Source organism: Trypanosoma brucei, chromosome 7 (genome assembly GCF_000002445.2).
Source record: "Trypanosoma brucei brucei TREU927 chromosome 7, complete sequence".
Lineage (NCBI taxonomy): Eukaryota > Euglenozoa > Kinetoplastea > Trypanosomatida > Trypanosomatidae > Trypanosoma > Trypanosoma brucei.
This window is the reverse complement of record NC_007280.1, coordinates 559,212-581,483: the sequence shown is the minus strand read 5'-3', so window position 1 is coordinate 581,483 and position 22,272 is coordinate 559,212. Positions and strand designations below refer to the sequence as shown.

The 22,272-nt window shown below is 45.0% G+C and overlaps 8 protein-coding genes across 8 annotated transcripts, besides 13 other annotated features; all 8 read left to right on the top strand.

Annotated features, from left to right (window-relative positions):
* Positions 1-22,272: part of a sequence feature (sequence corresponds to BAC RPCI93-22O10) that runs on past both edges of the window.
* Positions 858-2,492, top strand: Tb927.7.2240 (hypothetical protein, conserved; the record flags this gene model as incomplete). Its single annotated transcript, XM_840754.1, has 1 exon — positions 858-2,492. The coding sequence occupies one exon, from the start codon at positions 858-860 to the stop codon at positions 2,490-2,492; it is 1,635 nt and encodes a 544-aa protein (XP_845847.1).
* Tb927.7.2230 (hypothetical protein, conserved) lies at positions 3,770-4,906 on the top strand (the record flags this gene model as incomplete). Its single annotated transcript, XM_840753.1, has 1 exon — positions 3,770-4,906. One exon carries the CDS (start codon positions 3,770-3,772, stop codon positions 4,904-4,906), a length of 1,137 nt encoding a protein of 378 aa, XP_845846.1.
* Positions 5,489-5,524: a microsatellite.
* Positions 6,391-8,400, top strand: Tb927.7.2220 (hypothetical protein, conserved; the record flags this gene model as incomplete). The annotated part of the gene is made up of 1 exon (XM_840752.1): positions 6,391-8,400. One exon carries the CDS (start codon positions 6,391-6,393, stop codon positions 8,398-8,400), a length of 2,010 nt encoding a protein of 669 aa, XP_845845.1.
* Positions 9,061-9,435, top strand: Tb927.7.2210 (hypothetical protein, conserved; the record flags this gene model as incomplete). Its single annotated transcript, XM_840751.1, has 1 exon — positions 9,061-9,435. The coding sequence occupies one exon, from the start codon at positions 9,061-9,063 to the stop codon at positions 9,433-9,435; it is 375 nt and encodes a 124-aa protein (XP_845844.1).
* Positions 9,437-9,463: a microsatellite.
* Positions 10,165-10,198: a microsatellite.
* Positions 10,216-10,245: a microsatellite.
* Positions 10,595-10,634: a microsatellite.
* Positions 11,391-11,413: a microsatellite.
* Positions 11,467-11,703, top strand: Tb927.7.2200 (hypothetical protein, conserved; the record flags this gene model as incomplete). The annotated part of the gene is made up of 1 exon (XM_840750.1): positions 11,467-11,703. The coding sequence occupies one exon, from the start codon at positions 11,467-11,469 to the stop codon at positions 11,701-11,703; it is 237 nt and encodes a 78-aa protein (XP_845843.1).
* Positions 12,665-12,697: a microsatellite.
* Positions 12,845-12,867: a microsatellite.
* Positions 12,886-13,686, top strand: Tb927.7.2190 (hypothetical protein, conserved; the record flags this gene model as incomplete). The annotated part of the gene is made up of 1 exon (XM_840749.1): positions 12,886-13,686. One exon carries the CDS (start codon positions 12,886-12,888, stop codon positions 13,684-13,686), a length of 801 nt encoding a protein of 266 aa, XP_845842.1.
* Positions 14,476-14,514: a sequence feature (AT_rich).
* Positions 15,163-15,260: a sequence feature (T-rich).
* On the top strand, positions 15,638-16,390 carry Tb927.7.2180 (hypothetical protein, conserved; the record flags this gene model as incomplete). The annotated part of the gene is made up of 1 exon (XM_840748.1): positions 15,638-16,390. The coding sequence occupies one exon, from the start codon at positions 15,638-15,640 to the stop codon at positions 16,388-16,390; it is 753 nt and encodes a 250-aa protein (XP_845841.1).
* Positions 16,710-16,739: a microsatellite.
* Positions 17,126-17,152: a sequence feature (AT_rich).
* On the top strand, positions 17,254-21,699 carry Tb927.7.2170 (hypothetical protein, conserved; the record flags this gene model as incomplete). The annotated part of the gene is made up of 1 exon (XM_840747.1): positions 17,254-21,699. The coding sequence occupies one exon, from the start codon at positions 17,254-17,256 to the stop codon at positions 21,697-21,699; it is 4,446 nt and encodes a 1,481-aa protein (XP_845840.1).

The following is a 22,272-nucleotide window of genomic DNA, read 5'->3' as shown; positions in this document are numbered from 1 at the left end:
ACCGCTAGTTTCTTTGAATTGTTGTGTTTGATACGGTAGTTCACAAAATCGTATGTGTTTTTAATTACATTGTTGCATCAATTACTATTATGCATCACTGTGAGTTGGTGCGGAAAACATGTCTTCGCCGTTCTCACATCTCCGTTTGGTGATATAGACGGTATAATCACATGTAAATTACACAGTTATCACACGGGTTGTGCACGAGTTCCCATTAAGTGGTCGTTTGTAGACAACTGTTTCATCAAACAATGGGTTCTATTGTACACAGTACGCTGTACGACTTTTTCATCTTGTTTCTGGTTGTTGGGACAGTTGCAGCTGGGAGGGAGTGGTGAGTTAAGCAAGGAAGTATCACCACGCAGCTTCATTCTGCCTCCATTATTCACACTTTTCAGTGTTGGGGATTTCATGCTTGCTCACAGACCGTATCGTTTTCGGACCGTTCCTTTCCTTTCTTCGTTTTCATGAGCACGACGCGTATGCAAATTGCAATAATTTGTATATGTTTATACGAATTTATTTTTGTATACTTTTGTATATGTCGCTTCCAGCGTACTGTGTTGTCACTGGTACTTCTGTCCTGGTCCTCCTTCTTTTCCTTGGTTCTTTGTTTCAATTACGCATTCTATAAGTTGCTGCATCATAACATTAAGTGTCGTGCGGCCACCGAAGGCAATAGTCACATCTATATTTGTTTACATAATTGGCGAATACGGTCCTTCGTTGTCTTTTATTTCAGGACAACGGGATACTAGAGAAGGTAGTGTTTTGGGGAGCTAAAAGTTGGGGAAATCATAAAGAGAGGACTTACGCGTTGTGGAACTTTGTGTACTTGGTTACAGATACGGGACACAATGCCGGTTAAGAAGAAGGTTGCAACCGCAAAGAATGATGAAAAGGAGGATCTCACCACTTCCCCGGTGATGGCAGCAGAAACGACGCCGACTGCGTCTTCGCCAACAATGCAACATTTGGACACCCCTCAAGGCACAACTTCCGCCTCCGAATTGTACGCCGTGCTGCAGGCTGCCGTTGCGGAAGATCCCGCGAAGGTGAACGATTTCGCTGAGGAAATCGCACAGACGTTTGTAGAGGCAGAGAAGGCGGAAACTCCACTGCTGCTGCGCGTGAGGATGCTCGAGTTCTTTGCGAAATACGGACAGCATATGCGCGACGGTAATGCACTCAAAAAGGTGGTTACCTCTCTCGTGAAAATACTCAGCGGACCCGATAATACCCAACAGTTGTTGGTTGCGGCAGTGCAGGGCATTGCTGCGCTCGGTCCCGTTTCCATGCTCGATAAAAAATGGGAGTACCTGTCCCGTGAGGGGGCGGATGTGTTGATGCAGGTGATGATTGACGAAAACGGCTTTGCTGAACCTGTTCGTTCAGCAGCCTCAAAGGCGCTGGATACACTCGTAAGCACGGCGTTTCGTCCGGTTGTCACAAAACTGCTACATTGGTTAAGCGATGATCGTGAAGCCGAGGAAGAGGATCAATTACAGAAGGAACGCCGCACAGCTATGGCTCGTTTGAGGAAGGTGGCGCAAACGGCATCGTTTCGTCCGCAATGGACAGAGGAAATTCAGGAGCACGTACTCGCTCTCATCATCCGTGTTCTCTCTGCTGTTACCATAACAGAGTTTGCCCAACTCGCACGGATAGCAGCGTCACTACCTTCTGTTGAGGAGAAAAAGGGTTTGCCGCTCCTTACCGCTTTTTTGGCCAGCACCAAACTCAACACCGATCGTGCACTTGAGTCACTCAGTCTGGTTGCACAGCACGTGGGCGCTGTTGCATATGATCTTACCCCTATGCTAGATGAGGCCGGACTGCTTTCCGCACCGGTCGACGGTACGACAGTTAGGGGAATGTGGCATGCGAAGCTACTCCTCCTCGCCGCGCGCTCAGCAACACCTGAAAACACGGACACGCTGTATAAAACTCTTCTAGAACATGTTATGAACCTTATAGGCGATGGAAACACGTTGCCCGAGTATTTAACGACGCTTGAGGCACTTCTTCTTGCTCTCACTTCTGTTGGCCAGAAGAAACCTCTGGATTTTGTAAAACAGCTTAAAGACAAACAATTCACAGCGAAGTGTCGTAATATGCTGGCAGCTGTGGAGAAGGTGGAACCCCTCCTCATCTACGCTGTGAAGCGACTGGTGCAGAAGTCATCAGCGGGAGCGAAGGAGGCTGAGATGTTGGGTTCCTGCCACAACCTCCGCATCATTTTGTCATCCTTTTCCTCCAGTCACATTCCTATGGGCGCCATCACGGAAAGTTGGGCCCACAAACACAAGTTGCCCGTCCTTCGGCAGGGTCGTGAGGGGCTGCTACCATCCGCTAAGGGAGGGCGTTCTGGCTACGACGCTCAGCTTCCAGCAGTTAACAAGAGACCCCGCACTGAATCGAATTACAGGCCGCAGAGCAATAGAGGGTCCAGCAGAGACCTCCAAGGAAGAAGTCGTGGTTGGAAGTATTAAAAGTGAGGTAAAAGGCTCGCAGATCTCCTGAGCGAATCCGCAAAAGGGAGTGCACGTGCAAGCGAAAAAAAGAAATAATTGTGATGTGTTTGGTATCATTCTTGTGGAAGATGGCACGGGGCACTAACAACAAAGGAAAAAGGGGGAAATACTATCTTTGGACCAGGGATATGGTTCATAAGTAAAGTAATCTAATGAAGGATGTAACGATGAAAAATGCGAGGAAAGGAATGAAATATGTGTTACTCAACTAAAGGCATCATGTTTTGCTGCCATAATTTCCGCTGAGCTGGAGGTGGACTTCGGGAAGTGCATTATTTTTCACAACGACATTTCCCTATTTCACGACACCATTGTGGCACCGCCTAAACATCTGGGAAAAGGAGAAGAGGGATGAGAGAGATTATCTGAAAAGATACGTTTTCGTTGAGGTGAAAAATGAAAACGTAACAGGGATAAGGAATAAATGGAAAGAAGGAGGTGTTTAACGTCAGGTAAAGATACAATGCAAAACATTCGTTGTTGAATGATCAACACGAATACGTCTTCCAACCGTCCATAGCGAATCTCGCTGTGGAAAGACTGGAAGCGGAAGAGTTACAGGGTCGGCAGAATAAACGAATGAAATATAAGGAAAGAAAAGAGACTGCAACAATCTCGCACGCCTTTCAGCTGTCGATTGTCCGCTTTCGTTGTTTTCGGTTATTTTTACTGCCCTGAACCAACTTAAAGTATGGAGAACATTGTGAATTCTCTACTCTTTATGCACCAGCGGCACCCACACCTTCTTTACACATTTTCTACTTGCCCCCTCCCGTCTAATTAAGTTTCCACTTTCCTATACATGTTCGTTTGTAATACCCACTCATGCAGGTATTTGCAGGGTGGTGCAAGTGCTTAAACTTTCTAACAGCATCTGTTGCTGTTGCTATCACTTTTTTTTTCTTTCTTGGTGGCCGTATGTTATATTCCTTTATTTGTATTTCCGATATCTCTTGTGCATGGTCTTCCTCTGACATGTCACGCCCGCGTGACGAGTTGTTTGGATGGCAGAGGAAGAAAGTGTGTGCGTGTGTTGGTGTTGGTGGAGGGGAAGGGGAAGAGAGGGGTTTCATTAGACTTTTACAGTCGGGAAATACACGAAGGCCGGTGTGCCTATCCCTTTTCGTCGGTTGGGGGAAGGTGGTGTGATTGAAGTGACAGCGGAGAAAAAAAAAAGGGTGCTACTCCTAGGGAAATTTTTTGTTAATTAAGCGGGAGACGGGTCTTTGCATGGAATGACCACGCAAGATGAAAAGAACCGAGACAGTTTCTTGCTTACTGCGGGGCCAGCTTTAATCTCTGGTGCTGCTCAGGCCGTTTTGTTCAATCCGTTTGATAGGGCCCTCTACGTGAGAGTGATGTACCGTCGTCATCACTTTCTTGACCGCCGTAACTTCGAACACCCCTTTCAGGGATTTGTGAACGCTGCCGTTTACCGTACACTAGTGGCTGCTTCATATTTGTTCTGGCAGGACTCCACACGCATCTTCATTGACAGGTATATGCCAGCGTGTTTCCATGCGTCTAATTCCCCCGGTGTTAACGCTTTTCTCATTGGTGCCGTCGCAGGTACTCTCAACGGTAGTCTACTGAACGGAATGCAGGTTGTAAAGTACCGTATGTGGAGTGTAGAAGAGAAATTTTCATTTTTTCACGTCACGCGCAACGTATATGAGGAGAAGGGGTTATCCATCTTCTTTCGGGGTATTGTGGCTACAATCCTTCGTGACAGTGTGTTTGGCATAGTGTACGAAATGTGCAGGAATAGCCGAAATGTTCATTGTTTCTTTACTTTTTTGGGACAGAGCATCACCCAGAAGGCACAGTACCTTGGCTTGGCATCACCAGCATGTAGCCACGCGACTGATAACAATTCCCCATCACCTTTCGTGGCGGCGTCACATAACTCCGGTGAGGCGTTATCTACCCATCGTGCAGAAAAGCCATCAGTCGATAGCGCAGTTTTTGCCTCCAACCTCTTCGCTGCAATGCTCGCCTCTGTGTTTAGTTCGCCGTTTAACTACGTACGTTCTGTCGTTTACGGTGTTCCGTCAGGATCCGGACCGGTGCGTTACATTCAGTTATTGCAGTTTCTCTACTTACAAACTCTTTTTGTATACCGTAGTGGTGAGAGTTACACGAGTGTTCATGCCACTCATGGTGGAAGCGAAAGGGTTGCAATGAATCAACAGGATCCGTTGCGGACTCGACTGATGGAGCGGTCAACTCAGCGGCATCGTTACCCGATGGCAGCGCTTCGGTGGATGAATAGTCGATTGAATATCGGGTGGGGATCCGCACGTGTTGGCCTCGGTATGGCCATTTCGCAGAGCATTTTCGTATTCGTCCAGAGCTGCTGGAAGGCTGTTTGATTCGCTGGGCTAATCGATACCTGAGGTTGTTTGGTTCATTCAGCCATACTTTAGCGGGGCTATGCATGTGCAGGTTTAATTTGTTTTGAGTTAGGGGGGAAAAAAACGTTCATTTATTTATTTTTTTAACGGCACTTTTCTTTTTTTTCTTTTTGATTTGCATGTTTTTCGTTCGGGAGAGGGATAGGGGGAAGACTTCATAGAGGTGCATGTGCATGTTTTATCAGTGTACTTTATACACTATTTTTTTTTCCTTCCCTGCGTATCTTTCGCAGTACCGGAGGCGTGTGAAGTGCTTTCAATTGTTTAAATATCGAGTGAGGAAAAAGAAGGAAGCGCATTGGAGAAAGAAAAGATGTCAATGACGATGTGGCGAATGGATTAGTGATAACGAAACGTTCCAACCTGTATTTGTTTCTTTTGTTTTTTCCTTCTTTCTTCTAAGTTGTGTTATCAAACATTACTGCTTTTACAACAACGAGAAATAAAGGAAGGAAGAAATTTGTCACAGAGACAGTAGAGTTTTACCCTCTTTAGAAAAAAAAATCAATGTTGTTATAGTTCCCAGCGACAATTTTAAAGTATATATATATATATATATATATATATATATATATAACACCACAATAGTTTTTATTGTTTTGATACGGTAATAACAAATGTGCTGTTTAACTCATGCGCAAGAACAGGAACGGACGTAAGAAATTTACGTAAGCATATACATCATTTCCTTCCATCTCTCTCCTTTTTTTTTTTTTGATGGCCTCACACTCTCAGTTTTATATGCGTTTAAAGTAAATGTACTGATCTGCAAGTGTATTCCCCTCCCGCCTCCCCGCCCCGCTGCCCCCTGGAAGGAGAAAAAGAGGGTGAAAAGCAAGAGGGAAGGAGAAAATGAACAAAACTCATATGGAAAGTAAAGTAAAGGAAGTAACAACGACATCATTTCTTTTTTTTTAAAAAAAGAGACTACATGACTGTTTGTGTGTCGAATTTTGGCGGTAGGGATCTGTTGATCGTCTTTCATGTTCTCTTTCCTTTAACTTGAGTCGTTTCCTTTTTTGTTTTTTTTAAATTTCTTTCATTGTCTTGATTTAGTGTTACACTAAGTTCCATCAGTCCCTAACAAGCTTTCCATGCTCTTCTTTTTCCACGCCCTCCTTTAATTATCGAAGCACGCCGTTGAACTTGTTATTATTACTCGACTCTTTTTTATATCCCCTGCGGATCCCTTTCAAAAAGAAAAAAACCTTTGATGTTGGTTTAATTCTGTTTTATACGCTTCGTCGTGTATGCTTTTTCTTTGTGTGTTGTTGTCTTTGTAAGCTGTCTCCCACGTACTAGTGGCTGTTGCGTTGAGTTTATTGATCTCATCACTGGGGGGGGGGAAGCAGACGGAACTGAGGGAAACGCAAGTGGAAGGAGGAATTAATTGGTAAATTGTATTAGGTGTTTCGAAGCATATTCACATTTACACATCTGCAATGCGCGGCTTCCGCTCAAATCCGCATTCAGCGGTGACAATGGCTTGCGGCGCACTTTTGAACTCCATGCGCTTGCGACTCACACAGAAGGAGGACGATATGCTGTGGGAAAATATGCGGGTTATATTGCGTCGTCACGGTGCACTCCCCTTACCGCGCGTCTCCGCTTTACTAAGTGATGAAATGTTGGAACTTGTATCAAATAACACAGGTGGACTCGGCCAGTATGTGAAGGAGCGGCCATCGAAGTTTCAGGTTGAGGTCGCCTCGTCCGGCTTAACTGTTGTAATGCTCGCCAGCGAGCTGCGACGCGCCGGAAGTAGCACTCCATTAATTGCAAAAGTTTTGGCAAATGTTGCCGCCTCACCCCAACAGCAACTATCTGTTTCACAATTGTACCGTTCTTTACCAGCGCTTGAGCAACGGAAGTGTGGTAATGAGCGCCTACTGGAGGCCTTCCTTTTGCAGCACGCATCACTTGTGCTGGTACAGAATGGCATAGTAAAGGCATCACCAACATCTTTTGTGACCCGTATGGGGTTGAACCCGATACCACCAACATCGACATCCAACCCACTGGCAGCGTCAGCTCCTGCCTTTTCTACTGCTGGTCATGCAACCAGACAAGCAGAATCCATTCATGAGTCGACGTTAACTATTAGCGCTTTTGATGATCCGAAGCTTAATCGAATCTTGTTACTTCTTCAAAAAACTGTTCCATTTTCATTTTATATTCCGCTTCGGAGTGTGATGCAATCGCCTCGTTCTGGTATGTGCTTCTCTCCGGATGCCACCTTGAAGGAGATATTGGAGGAACTGCAGCGTGTACCTGCCACTATCCTCGATTGTCGTGTGACCGGAGACGATATAAATGATGTGTTTCTCCGCATGATGGATGCCGACCGTCGTCCCTACGTTGGCAGCGAGGCTTTATCTGCTCAGGGGTTTGAGGTGCTTAACCTTGGCCAACCGCTAATCGAAGCATTCCGTAACTTTGCATCGGCAAGTCCCGAGAACCTGCAGCGCCTGCGGTCAGGCATAGCTATGACGGAGTTGGATGATGTGCTGCCGTCAGACCTTATGGAGCGGCTTCACATTTATCCGGCAACTCACAAGGATGCCGCGTGCATTTTTGTCTTTGATCGACTTCGTCACCTTTTCGACGTAAACATGACAGCATATATGGTTAGGCCGTGGGAAGTGATGGAACGGCATGAACAACCTTCTAGTTTGACGTGGCAGACTACTCCGATACCAGTGGTCCTGCGCCAATGTCTCCAGCTGCTTGGGGAGAAACCCCTTTCGGTTGAGGAACTTGTCGCCTCGCTTTCAACAAGCAGTCGAGGGCAACTGCAATGTGCGTATGCCTCCGTCGAAGCCTTTGTAAAGCAGCACTCGTTATACTTACTGTTGAAGGAGGGCTTCGTGTGGACGCCTTTTCTCGCGGCTGCGTCTCATGGCGTAAGAATCCCCGCGTCTTCTGCGGGTGCTCGGAGTGTCTGCGGGCCTGGAAGGCAACTGAGCGAAAAGGAGAAGGCGAGGATGTTGATGCAAGTTATGCCAATTGAGCATCCGGTGTTATGGACTCGGTTCCGCCACTCACCCGCTGCTCGAGAGCTTCCGTTTGATGTGTGGGAGTGTAAACAGGAGTTCTTTGAGCGTCACCGTGAGTTCTTCAAAATATATGAAGTGATCTTCAGTACGGTCCTTGTCGTTGGTCGTAGGGATGGCCAGCCTCCACCTGCAGAATTACTTCATTCACCGTGTCGTACGCTTGCAGATCTTGTGCGGCTGATTGCAATGTTCACTGTGGGTGGGGCTCAGGAAGCTACCGTACTGAATTACCTTCCACGCGATGCACGACAGTTAGTTCGTCGGTACGGCTCCATTGTGCTCATAGCTCGACAGCTTCCCATGTGGTTTGACGTGCGAGGTGATGAGTCGGGGAGTGGTACGGGGAGCGCAATTATTTCATACATCGGTGCAGACGGTGGGTCGAGGGAACAGTAGCGATAGAATATTTTTACACCGTCGCTTGGTGAGGCGTGAAGGGGTGCGTTTGTGCTTTCCCGCTGGTGGTGTAATTGCATAAGTGGTTTGAAGTAAGTGTGTTTAACATTTATCGCTTATCGCATTGTTGTTGTTGTTCAAGTCGTGGCCACATGACTACCGGTGACGACTCGAAAGTGTTGAGTTTACGGGTGAAGGCAAAATCTAACTGGTGATTGGAGAAATGCAGATTATACGATGCCTTCATTTGTTGCATCACGCGTGCTTTGGCCATTGCTTTTGTATACCAAAGCACATTCTTGAGCCTTCTGAGTACTTTCTTTTTCTGTTGTTACTCTATTTGTTGCTATCTGACCAACCTTGCTCACGTGCAATCTTCCACTTTCTTGACGTTTACCGCGTTGCAAGGGGGAATATCACTATTAGCGAAGACCCACTTCGCGGAGGAAACTTCGGGGAGGTTTCGCTAGGACTGAAACGCTGACTGCTAAACATCAGTGTAATCTTATCAACGAAAAGAAAAAGACAAGTAAAATCTTTTTGTTAAAAAACAAAAGAAAAAAAGACTCGTCTCACCGAAATTGTCCTACGATACATCTTAGGAGGGAAAGGAGGAATCACATTTGGAGGCTAAAATTGTTGAATCTTAGTGACAAAAGGATGCGTCGCTCAGTGTTTTTCATGGGTCGCACCTTTACGCAGCGGCATTTGAATGCGTGCCGAAGCCCGCTTCTAACTGGATATGTTCGGCCCACATCTCTCGCATGTGCACTTCCCACTCCTTCAGTATTGCGTGGTGCTCTGCTCGGCCCCGAGGCCTCCTCCGCCGTACCACCTGGCGCTGCTTCCGATGCATTGGAAGGTGTTTTAAGTCATGCCATGGCAGTAATGCTGCAATCCAACAGCATCACCAGCGCAACACTCAATGGTTTCAGTTGCTTACAGAATATATCAACGTGTGTCCTGGCATGCGAAAGAGTATTTAAAGTCTTGCGACAATGTGATGGAAAGTTCAACGGAGTAACCTGTGCGTGAAATTATTATTATTATTATTATTATTATTTATTTATTTATTTTTTTGGGGGGGGGTGGAGAGCGGGGGGAGGAGGGGAAGGGAAATCAGAATGTTAAGGAGGGAGAAAGTACGAGGGTGGGGAAGGAAATGGGGATAATAGCAGAGTGGAGCTAAATGGTATGACGTTATCATTGTGGAACTGTGTATAATTACAGGGTGATAAGCGATTTCTACTTGTCCCGTCCCCATTGATCTTTCGGTGGAGTATTTATTTATATGCGTCTGTCTTGTTTTGGTTAATTTTTTGTTTTTTTTTTTACCAACTCGTACGATTGTCGGTAGGGTTACCGCTTTTTTCTTTTACAAATTATTACAATATCAACACTCTACTGTTTGTTCCCTCCTCCCCCCTCCTCCACACACACACACGCACACCTCGTTTTTTTTCTCTCCCCTATTTGGTGGTGTTGTTGTTGATTTCCTTTCTGTTTTTTTTCTTTTTGTATTTGAATTACCACACATGTTTTGGTTGGTTAGTGGGATGCCATGACAAGGTTGCATCATGCCTCCCTTTCCCTTGTGCACATGCTCACTGTTCTTTCTTTTTTTTTTTCAGTGTGATGATGATGTTGTTGATGTTGTTGTTTTCCCCTTCTTTTCCTTTGAGTTGTGTACTATTGAAAAAATATCTTTGAGATGATGAAGGGAACACAGAGGGACTGATATATTATGTTGAGGCCGTTTACAATAAGAAAGAGAGAGAAAAAAAAGAAAGAAAGAAAGGAGAACTCCATTATTTAAGTGAGTGAGTGAATGAATGAGTGAGCGAGACGTCGCTACAGTATATGACGCTGGGCTCTATTATCGTTTTTTCAAAAAAAAAAACAAAAACCACAAAAGAGGAGGGGAGAACAAGGAAGACTGAACTAAAGAATAATTTTTTTTACAAAAAAAAATACAAGAAATTTATGCACTTAAAATAAGTTAGGTCACGGCTAAAAAAAAAAAAAGAGATGTGTTTCACGAGTTTGCGGTGTTACTAGAAAGAGTCTGGGAGAAATAATGAGTTGACGCCTGGTACGAGAGATGAATTCTGTTGATAAAAACACATGGTGGAACCCACTTGAGTACTGAGTAATTGCGATGTGAATGAGGGAGTTGTAAACCGTATATATTTCGATATATATATATATATATATATATATATTTATTTATATATGTGTGTGTGTGTGTGTGATATTGTTGTTAATGTTGTGGTTGACTGAAGTATTTGTAGGTGATTTGGTTGATAGGAATGTAATGCAACTGTGAGTGGAGGACACCTTCCATTAAGGATAGTGAAGTGCGTGAATACTTTAGTGTTACATTACTTCCCCTCGGACGTTATGGCCCGTCTTTTACACATATATTTGGATCTATCTGCACTCCCTTCCATTACTTGCCTGTGATGTGATGTTTAGGGAAGAGGGTTCTTTTTTTTTTTTAAGGAGACCCATAACAAAAAGAAGAGGAGAAAGGCAGAAATGTGGACGACAGCTGTGACATTTTGTTCATCTTTCCTCGTGTTCGGTACCTCCAAGCGACTGTTTTACACAACATATCACGTAACCGCAGGGTCACATAAATCTAGAAGCAGCACTCTCTAATACGTGTCTTATCGTTTTCATTATTTTGTTTTTGCTTTCTGTGAATTGTATTGCCGAAAGCAATTCAATTACCTCCTTTTATATACATATATATACATTCATGTTTCTTTTATTCTTTTCTTCATATCTCTTTTTTTTTTCCCCCTTGTCGAATAGCGACGTGTACCCTAAGAACCGTCACCCTTCAACTAACGTTAACCACCGAGGGAAGGGAAGAGTTGCAGGAGGATTGTAAGCCTCCTCTGTCGTAGCTTTGTAGCGCCTGTTACCTAACGATCAAAGAAAAGATATTTTCACACATAGCTCATATTTGTACTGTTTTCCGTGTTTTTCTTTCTTTCTTTCTTTTTTTGTTATTGTTGTTGTTTTGTTGCTTGCACCAGCTACGGACGTAATTCTCTTTCCATGCGCCTGGCTGTAAAGCAAGAATCCTTCCGTTTGGAGGTACTGATGAGTCGCTTGCAGTCCGAATGTTTTACATTTTGCTGCAAGAATCTCAGCAGTAAAGAGTTAACCATGGATGAGGTGAAGTGTGTGGAGCGTTGTGCGGTAAAATATTTGCAGGCAAGCGATATTATCAACCGAGCACTCGATAAGGGGGAGTCGGGTGGTGGTGCTGTGAAGCAAATGTTGAAGTTGTAGAGCGACACGCAAAAGGGATTTTATGGTCAAAGACGAGGCATATAATCAAAGGAGAAGTGAGTTTTATTTCCCACAGGAGACCGAAAGAAAAAAATAATAATAACAGAAACTATCACCACAGTCGCAGTTCCCACAGCATTAACCAAATGGTGTGCATGTGAGGAAAGATGTGAGACGTGTTTACTGTTACGATGGCATTTCGCAGTCTTATGTGTAGTGGCAAATGCAGAGTGACATTCGAAAAATATTGTGAGTGGCAACTATGACACCAATGGACTTTGAGCCGGAAATATTCTTCTTTCCCTCTTACTCCGTGCAATTGCAGTTATTTTGAGCCGCTGTGTGACTTTTTTTTTTTTTTTTCGGACCTTCAATTACCCAACGCAAATAAACTATCGGTAAACAAGTTAGTGAAGTAACTGCTCTCGGAACAGTTACTTTTGAGGAAAACATGCGGGAGGAGGGTCCTGATGGAAAGGCACAAAATTGACATGCAGATGTTTGTTTGATATTTGGGAGTATGTGAAGGACTAACAGCAAATTTCATAGTGAAGGTCGCACTTGTGAAGAAAAAAAAAAAAGAGCTTCGCCAACGGTGACGAGGAAACCAACCCTCTTCTTCGAATGGAAAACTGGCCTAACTGCACGTGAAACAGAAAAACCAAAACAGAAACAAAATGTAACCGAACGGAAGAGCAAAACAGCAACACTGTTAGCGGAAGTAAAGGCCAATTTACCGGAGACCACATATATTTGTTTGATGAACTGCCGTTGAACCCTGTTAACACATCTTCTTACCTTCTTTCAAGTATTGTCATCACTTGACCGCAATAATTACTGTTCGCGAAACGGATATATTATGGTTGTGGAAACTATGATACAAATAAAAAACTCATGTGTTGATTGTATTTGCGAAGATGTTGAGGTCACCTTCTACTCTCCACACTTGATGATGATGATGATTATTATTATTATTATTGTTATTATTATTATTGATTTCTTGTTAGGTTAGGAGGCGCAACTGACATATATACTGTTAAATATTGGTATAATTCCATACACACACACACAAGTGGTGGAGCCAACGTCAAACAAAACAGATTAGTAATAACAATTTAGAGAAAGGAAGAGATATAACAAAATATATATATATATATATATATAATAAAAACAATAACAGCGATGGCTTGCCGTCGTTCCTTAATGTTGCTGCTTCTATTCGCAGCGGCAACTTCGTCCCTTCTTGCAGCCGTACCAGCCTCTGCCACGGAGGCGGATGGGGCCGCCAAAACAGCGGAGAGTGACGACGCAGAGCGTGAAGGGGAAGCAGAAGAGGAAAAATTGTTTTTACCTACAGTACAAGCCATTTTCCCAAAGGTTCGTGGAGGTTCGACGCCCACTTTTCACGCAGGCTCGCGTGTTGATGCACTAATCGCATTTCGTAACAACGATCAACGCCAGAACAGCACCGTCCTTCTCGTTTCCGCCAGTGTTGCCCCTGCACACACGCCTAACCAGATCTTGCAGAACTTCTCTGCCATTCGTCATGCACGTATTGTTCAGTACAGAGAATCCGCAAGTTTTCACTACACCTTCACTCCGCATGCTCTGCTGGAACCTAACGACTACCACCTTATCGTTGGTGTTTACTATAAAAATGGTGAAACCGAGCAACCCCAATTTGTTGCAGCATTCAATGAAACAGTGGCCATTGAAGCGTCTCTGGATACGGATCCTTCAACCATCCTTACATACTTGACACTGTTAGCCATTACTTGTGCTGTCGTGTACGTATTGGCTTCCAAATATGGCATCCTTTCTCTTCTACGTGGCAAAAATGAATCGAGTTCAGAGCGTCGGCGTGTGGAGGTTGGGACTAAAGGCGATGGCTATGATCCGGATTATGTGAGTGAAGAACACTTGAGGTACAAGGAGGCCGTCCTCATGCGACGCAGTTCCCAATCACCGAAAAAGAAGAAATGATTCACATCATCAGTCGTAACCCGTGTAACGCCTGTGGGGAAGAGAAACTGATTGAGTTCTTTTGTTCCTTCTCTTTTAGTGTGGGTGGAAGATGGCCGCATAATGTGGAGGAATGCAACGTGTTTGTGAGTGCGAGGGAAGAATGAAGAAGCTGATGCATCGGGTGGGGAGGCGTACCGTACGGTGACCAACGCGTACAAGTCGGAACGGAACATATAATTTTGAGAGGGGTGAAGGGAAGATGGAGGGAGGGTGTGCTGCAACGCAATGAAATACGAGGGAAAATGGATGGATAGGTTTAACGGAGAATCAAATGGCAGAAGATCCATTATCATAAATTGAAAAGGGGAAAGAGTCGAGGTTAAACTGGTGGAACCAATAAATGTGAGGAAAATATGCGGGGAGGGGAGCAATAAATGTGCGTTGATATCGCAGTTTTCTATACTTTTTTTTTTTGAGCTGCATATCGCACTTTTATGTGCCCTCCCGCTTTTGTGCTGCTTCTCTTTGTTGGTTTCCGAACTAGGTGCCCTTTCTACTGGTTGCTGATTGTGTGCTAATTTTCCTCTTTTTTTTTTTCTTCCCCCCCCCCCACCTACCCTTTTTCTCCTTCCTTTCACTTGTCCTAACTGATGTGACAGCAAGCTTAACCGATGTAGTGCATTCCCAGCACATATTTTTCTATGCAAGCTACTCGGTGCCTCGGGAAAACGATGGAATGAATCATGCAACAAGGAAGAAAAAAAAGAGATAAAGAGGCCGAAAGGTTGTTTGGGACCGTAAATAGTGATTTATAAATAAATAAATAAAGATATTTATTTATTTATTCAAAACAGAAGAAAATGGTCTTAAACTGCGGCGCACTTGCAAACGAAGCTTTGAATAAAGCTGAGCATCAGAATTCTGTTTCCTCTTTTTTGTTTGTTTGTTTGTGTGTTTTGCACATCGCTCTTTGTGCTGGGTTGTCTTACCGTTGCACTTTGTCATTTATTTTTCTTTTTTCTTCTCTTTTCCTCTTTTCTGCACATTCCTTTCACCACACCGAAGCGTGCATATGTGTGCTCATGAGCGGTGAGTACCATTGAAAAGAAAAATAAAATAAATTAGTGGAGGTGAACATTTTCATGTTTATTCATGTGTAGGCGGAAATGTAGTGATCGACAAGGAGGGAACAAGTGTAGGACCAATAATAGTAATTGCGTGTTTAGTTACAATGGATGCGAAGGCAGCCAAAAGATATTTCCCAAATTTCACATGAGGGCACGACTTCGCAAACAAACAAACAAAATATATATGAAACAACAACAACAAAGAAAACACTGTTTGCATCTTCTTTCCCTCATTGCGGTTATTTTCTCCACATTTTTTTTTTACTCTTGTGTTGCGCGACTGTACCATTACTGCGCTGCGTGTGCGTGTGTATCAAACATGTCATTCTTAACGTGCTGCAGCGGGTCATGCAGATGATTAATGATGAAAAATAAAACAAACAAAACGAAAAAAATAATAATGAAAATAAGAGAAAAATAAACATGGAGGGAAATAAAAAAGGGAAATAAACGGAGAAAAAAAGAGGGAGAAAGCAGTAGTTTTTTAGTGCGTTATCGTACATGTTCGCATATATGAACAGTTGCGTTGCAGTATGGAAGGAATTTGTGACGGAGAGTCGTACACGTTAACTTATCTTGAACACAATTCTTCTCCCCTGTGCTCTCCTCTTTCCTTTGGAAAAAAAATCATTTTTTTAAAAAATAACTTCATTGACGAAACAATTCGCACGTATTTACACATCTACGTACGTACACATAAAAGTCTAAATTTGCTAAGTAAACAGCGGAAAAGTGCTAATAAGTATTTACACAAACACACACACACGCAGACAAACAGGCAGGATCACTACATTTACGAAGACACCACGCCATTAAATTTTCTACTCCAGTTTATACGGTTAATGTCACAAGTGCCAATTACCGCAGAACCCGCCGTATTGGAGTCCATTTCTGTTGTTGATGGCACCGAAGTGAATGAAGCACCTAACTGTGTTTCTTTACTAACTGAAGAGGTTGCACCAGTAAATAAAGTACCTCAAAACATCAATTCCGAGGAGATGATTGCGGTAGTTCCTCCATCGCCAGTTTCTGAAGAAAAAGAGGGCACGTCGGATGAATCAAAACCTCCGTTTGAGAAAATTATGGAGGAAGAGAGGGAGGAAGTTGTTGCAGTTGTGAATAAAGCAGTGACCCCTTCAACAATTGTGAATGAGGATGAAGAGGGAAAAGCGGATGTCCAGCAACCTCCAGCCACGGATGAAGTGGAGACAATGACAACAACAGAAGCAGAGGAAATATCACAGGCACAAATAGCGGACGCTGAAACGCCTAAAGCTTCTGCTCAAGGAAAAGTGGAGGTAGCGACTTCAAAGGAAGCAGAGACCGATGCTGATTCGAAAGTTTATGAGGACATTATTGGTGAGGAAACGATAGCAACAACTGTGGATGACGAAACTTCTTTCAACTGCCGCAAGCGCAGCCGCTCAGAGAGTGGTGCTGGTGAGTTATTGCTTGATTCCGCCAATTACAACGGTGTAAGTGGGGCTGCTGTGCAGAAATCTGACACGGAGGTAAACCTGAAAGAGATGGACTACGCAGGCGCAAGTACGACGGAAAGTGAACCCGTTAAGCAAATGCTGTCTAGCGTTGAATAATATTGTTATTATGTCCCTCCCCCTCCCCCAACAGATGGTAACAACAGACGTTCATTTTATGTGTTGACTTGTTTGAGCTAAAACGACTTCAAATATTCACTTTTCTCTCCGCGTTTACGCCATTAACGTTCGCTTTTACTGTTTTTCTTTTTTATTTTGATTCGTGTCCGTACCCTGTTGCTAACGTGGGAAAATTTCCCTCCAATTCTAATGGCAAGAAACAGAGTGCCTGCCTAATGGAAGGGGGAAGTTACGGAATGAACTCCCTTACCCTTTGCCGCTGTTTGACAGCGGGTGCTATAATAATTATTATAATGACATTATTATTATTATTATTATTATTATTATTTTCTATCCTTTAACAATTTCTTTTTTTTTCGTTTGAGGGCATTGCCAACTGCAGTTGTGCTTACTATTGAGGATTCACATGAGAGATATGTCAGCACTTGTGTGTATCTGTTCGAAACACTTTTGCTTAAGACATCCTCATCTCGCCCATTTGTATTTTCTCGTTCCTTCACAACGCCTTGCCATGTTTTATTTTTACTCTATTTTTGGTTTTACCCACCCTTTATCTTAAGTTATTACATCTCTGTCTTAACAACTTCCTATTCGGCCACGCTGGTTGGGTTGCGATATGTTGATTTTTTTTTGTATCTCTTTGCTGCTGACTTCCCTGTTTGCCGATACCCTTCGCTTCTACTGCGTTTTCTTTCCCCTTTTTACTTACTGTTGTTATTATTATTATTATTTTTTATTTTTGGGGGGGGGTGCCTCTCTTGTTTAATGCCGTTACAACCACCTAACAAAAGGAAATTACTGGCCGAACGCACATAAGCAACTAAAAAAGAAAGGCGTTCGGTATGTCTGGTTCCTTTGCTCAGCATGGGAGTAAAGGGGGCACCAGCGGCGGCCCTCGCCGTAACGTTAAGCCTTCGGCTAAAATGGGGAAAGCAACCAACGTGAAGAAGGAGGCGAAAAGGTATCATAAAGAAAAGTATGCGCGAGAGCAGGTGGAGCGCCGCGGTCATCACGCGCAGCAGCACACCGCTGTTGGGAATCACGAGGGAAGATCCCATCAGAGATCGGCTCGGACAAAGGACATTGACATTCATTTAGCTGCCAAGGTTTCCTCCGAGTTGCGCTCCGATCTGTCCAGCTTCAAAACGAGGTTAAATGCTACCAATATTTTTGGTGCGGATTTGAGTGAGATATTCAAGTTTGTGCCTCCTCCATTTATTCAGCAACATTTGCCGGAGGATGTGCGATCTCTTCGTTCATATTTAAGCAAATTTGAACGCGGTGCACCGAATAGTGTACAAGCATTTATCGTATGGTATGAGTGGGCAGAGTACGAACTTAATAAGGGGAAGGGCCGCGGTGGTGGAACCAAAAAACACTACGACAATAAAGCGCAGGGTTTAACCAGCGGAGATGAGGAGGAGGAGGCGGCTGCTGCCAGTGATCAAAAGGATGGTGAACAGGTCGAAACACACGGAAAAGTCAGTCGGTCTCGAGCAGTGCTCGCCAAAAATGTAAAGGAGCGGGAACACGTTCGTGCGTTGCTCCAAATGTGCCTCCGGCATAACTCGACCCGTCGGAAAGAAGGTCAGCATTCACTGATTAACCATCTAAAGGCCAAATTAGTGGATGGCGTTGACTGCCGATCGCTGAAAAGTATGCGGGATACAGCGCACCACGCACTTCCGTACGCTCTGTCACGTATGCTGCTAGGCATGGTTACTGAGGACATGGCGATGATTGTTTTGCATGCACATATTCTATTTCTTGCATTGCGCGAAACGGACATTACACCATCTATTGTGCTTTCACTCATTGGAGAGGAAATAGCACTCGATGCCCGGCTAAAAGTCACAAAGGCTCGACTAGAGGCACGGGCTGCGAGAAGAGATACACAAGGCGAGCAACAGAAAGAAGACCAGGGAGATTGGGATGATTTTGACCCAGACACAATTAATGACCCTACGCGGGGTGAGCGTAACCAGCGCATTGTAGCTGCTGTTTTTGCGATGGGAGCCGTGGTTGCAAACCGTGGGAAGATGCGAGTGGAAGATGCCCGTCATGCCGCCCAGTACTTATGTTTTGCCTACGTTGAGCAAAAGGCTACGCGCGTCATGACAGCGGCTTTATTGTTAATAACGCTTCAAAAGTTTCCCAAGCTGTGGGAGGATGAGTCGGTGATGGAATGGATATCATATGCCTTTTTCCTCTACCCCAAGTTAGAATACTTTCGCCCAGAGGGAGTGCAACTGCTCCTACGTCTGATGGCAATGGAGACGAAACCTCCGGCAATTAAAAAGTTTCTCCCAACCACCGTGCAGAAGTATGCTGCGATGGATCCGCTAGAACCAACAACAGTGGAACAAATTGCCAATGCTCTGTTCCGCAAGGAACAGGTGATTGCCGTGTACCCAATGGTTCATCCCGTGTGGGACGATTGGTTTGACCTCCTTGTGCAGCGCTGTGCCGCTGGTGAATCACTGCAGGAGCATTTAAGTACAATGATGCACAACGCCATTGCGCCTTACCGCCGTGGTAACTCAGATATTCCGCGCCGGGCGCTGTTTCAGCAACTCGTCGCCCGTTTAGGTCAATTGGTTGTAAAAAACGACGATGCCGACCAACGCCAAGAAATGTTGAAGATTGCCAGCCAAGCGGTGGGTTATGGAAGGAAGATAGTTGCAAAAGCTTCAGATCCCAACGAACTTCGGATGATGCCTCTTGAAATGCTGGATGCTAAAGTCCGAGACCTCATTAAACAATATTTTTGCATTAGGGACTCGGACCCGTCTGCGCACGCCAACCGCACGTGGGTGCTACGGGAGTTGCGGGCTTGCTTAAGTGTGCCGCTACGTGAGGGCGTAACTTGCACATACGTCGACGAGGCGGTTCGTGCCTTGCTGCGGTTTGGGTTTTACCCCACTCCGAAGTCCAGTGATGAGAAATGCATGAATCGGGCTATCTACCTTTTTTCGGACGTATTTTCCTTCACGTACACCGCCGCCTTGTCAAGACCAAAATGCACGTTGAGTGCCTTAAGCGTTATTAGGGATTATCTTGCGGCTGAGGAGAAGGGCATCACGCGATACACCACTGGCGCAACTGAGCGCAACTTCCGCAAGGCCCGCAATTGTATTGTTGAGGCACTGGAAAGCTCTTCCACCCGCAGTGTCTTGTTTTATGAGGAGCGAGATATTCATGTGCTGCTCGTATTGCTTTTTCTGATTCTGAGTACCGACGACCCCAGCAATGAAGAGGCGAAAAACCTCGCTAACAGTACGGTACCTGATCTTTGCCAGTTCTTTCGTACGGGCACGTTGGAAACTCTGGATTTGTTTTATGATGTGTTGATGGCGCTCGTGATGCGACCGTCTTCGGCACTTCACGTGTTACCCCTTATGGTGTGCGTGCGCCGCATTGCGACGGGTTATCTTTTACGTTTTGCTCGTTATGTTCGAGAGCGGCCAACTCTGGACCTTGTCTTGGCTCCGCTTCGTGAGGCTTATCATACGGACGACCGGGAACTAATAAGGCAAGCTAAAGCAAAGGGAGTAGCTGCAGAGGCGGAAGATTCTTCAGCTGATGAAGAAGAAGGTGACGAGGAGGACGAGAACAACGAAGGCACTCAAGTTGATGAAAAAGACGAAGATGAGGAAGACGAGGGGGGTGATGTACCCTCTGAGGATGAAGCGGATAAGACAGAAACAGAAACAGAAACAGAGGCGGATGAAAGCGAAGAACCCACTGAGGAGGACGAAGCAACGGAGCCGGAGGAGGGAGCCGATGAGGAGCAACTCAATCCAGATGTAGAGGATGAAGAATCTGATACAGGTGACGAAGAGGAAGAAGAAGCTCCAACTCAGCAGTACATTGACGCACTGAAGGGTATGATTGGGAACGTAGATCTTCAATTCGTGTATCCAACGGATACAGCCAATAAGGAGAAGGGTGATGTTGTCCGAGCAATTCAAGTTGCAACACGAGTTGGGGTGGCTATGCGCTCTCCATTAACAGTACACATTTTTCAGGTTCTGTTGGCGGTTTGTCGAGAAAATGTGAAGGCGGCGGATGACGTGATTTTCAACAGTACCGTTTCGTCCCTTCAAATGCTTATGATGACGAAGAATCGTTACTTCGGAAGGTTTCTCGTGGCAGAGAGTCTGTTCCAACTTCTTTCCGACATTCAAAGCTATTGCCGCAAACTGGACCGGGTTTTAGTAAACAAAGAGAGCCGTTCGGCACGACACGCTCTTGTAGTTCGTCGGCGCATGACCCGACTGAAGGACGTGGCTCTTCGCGTGTTTCATTTCATCGCCTTCCTCGCACATAAGAACCACGCAGGTGAAGACGTTCGAGTGACGTTGATGGAGTTTTACAAGTCCATCTTCTGCGACCGTGGTTGGGATGGAAAGAAACGAATGCCTTCCGTAAAGCGGGATATGCATCATTACCGTCACGGGTTTGCGTGGGCACTGCTACCCGCAGCATTGGAGAAGTTTAGCGAAGTGGAGGTTCTGGAAGGGCCCCAGCGCGTAAGAGTGTTTCAAGGATGTTGTCAGATGGTAGAAGCGGTGCTACCGCGGCTCTCCGGCTTGGGGGCAACTCTACGTGCATCCGCCGCAAGTGCAATCAGCAGTTTCCTTCAATCGGTAACACCAACCTCGGTATATAATATGAAGTACACACTTCTGTACGACTACTTGCATTGCCTCAAAATGGTGCTCAAGTACAATAGTCGTGTACAGCTGGACACGGCATGGGCTTCCAACATTGTGAAGGAAGTGGTAGACGACGATTCATTAATGACATCGGCCGCTACTATCCGCCTTCTGGCAGCAATGGAAAATCTTCTCAACCTCACGCCGCGAGCTCGAGAGACAAAAGCTCCGTCTCCGGTGAGTGTTTTATATAAACAGTACGAGAAAAGTGGACGAAAAGAAAAGGCTGCATTTTACCGCCGTGCAAAACGTGTTCGAAAGAAGGTTGTGCGGGCACTTGCAGCGCACCGCAACGGAGAATTGACTGATGAGGAGAAGGCTGCTAAGCGGCGGCGACGCGAAACTCTCAGAATCAACGACCGCTTGGAGAGGCAAATGATTCGTACCGAGCGGTCCCAAATCCTTACGAAAGAGGAAAGAGAGGAAAAACGCAAGCGGATCATGGTGGCTAAGCAGGAGCGGATCGCCAAAAACAGAGAGAGAAAGCGTCGCCTGCATGAACAAAGAGAGAAGGCATTCCAGAGGTGGCGTGAGCAAAAACTTGCAGCAGCGGCTGTCGCGGATGAGTAGTAAGTTGTCTCCAGTGATGTTGAGGAAATAAAAATCACCATGAGGGAGAAGGTTACAGTTTTTCTTCTTTGCACAAAAAAGTTTGATGGTTGATTCTCGACCCAGAGGATGATAGCCAAAACAAGGCAAAAGGAAGAAAAGGTAAAGTGTTGACAAGAAAGCGTTAAAAAGGAAATGTGATACAATGGATTCTCGGCACCATTGTTCGTGGAAAATGTGGGATTCGAGGTTGTACGGTACGTACAAGCACTTTTTAAGAGGATGTGAGCGCGTGTAAAAGAAAGTAAAGTAAGAGAAAACTTCTAAATCGGTTGGGTGAACGCTCGTATTGTGTACGTCATGCGAAAACTGGGGCGGTGCAACAACGAGACGCTAAAATAAGTATATAACAAACTAAACTCTTCCCCCACGGTTCTCACGTCATTTCTGCATCAGACGCTGCTTGCAGTTGCCGTGTTGTGTTACCTTCATACTTTACCGTGCACTTTCTTCTTTTTTGTTTACGCTTCATAACTTGTTCCGTTTCCTCTGTTAATTTCCTTCGCGCGTTGCTGTCGGCGACCTGCCTTTTTC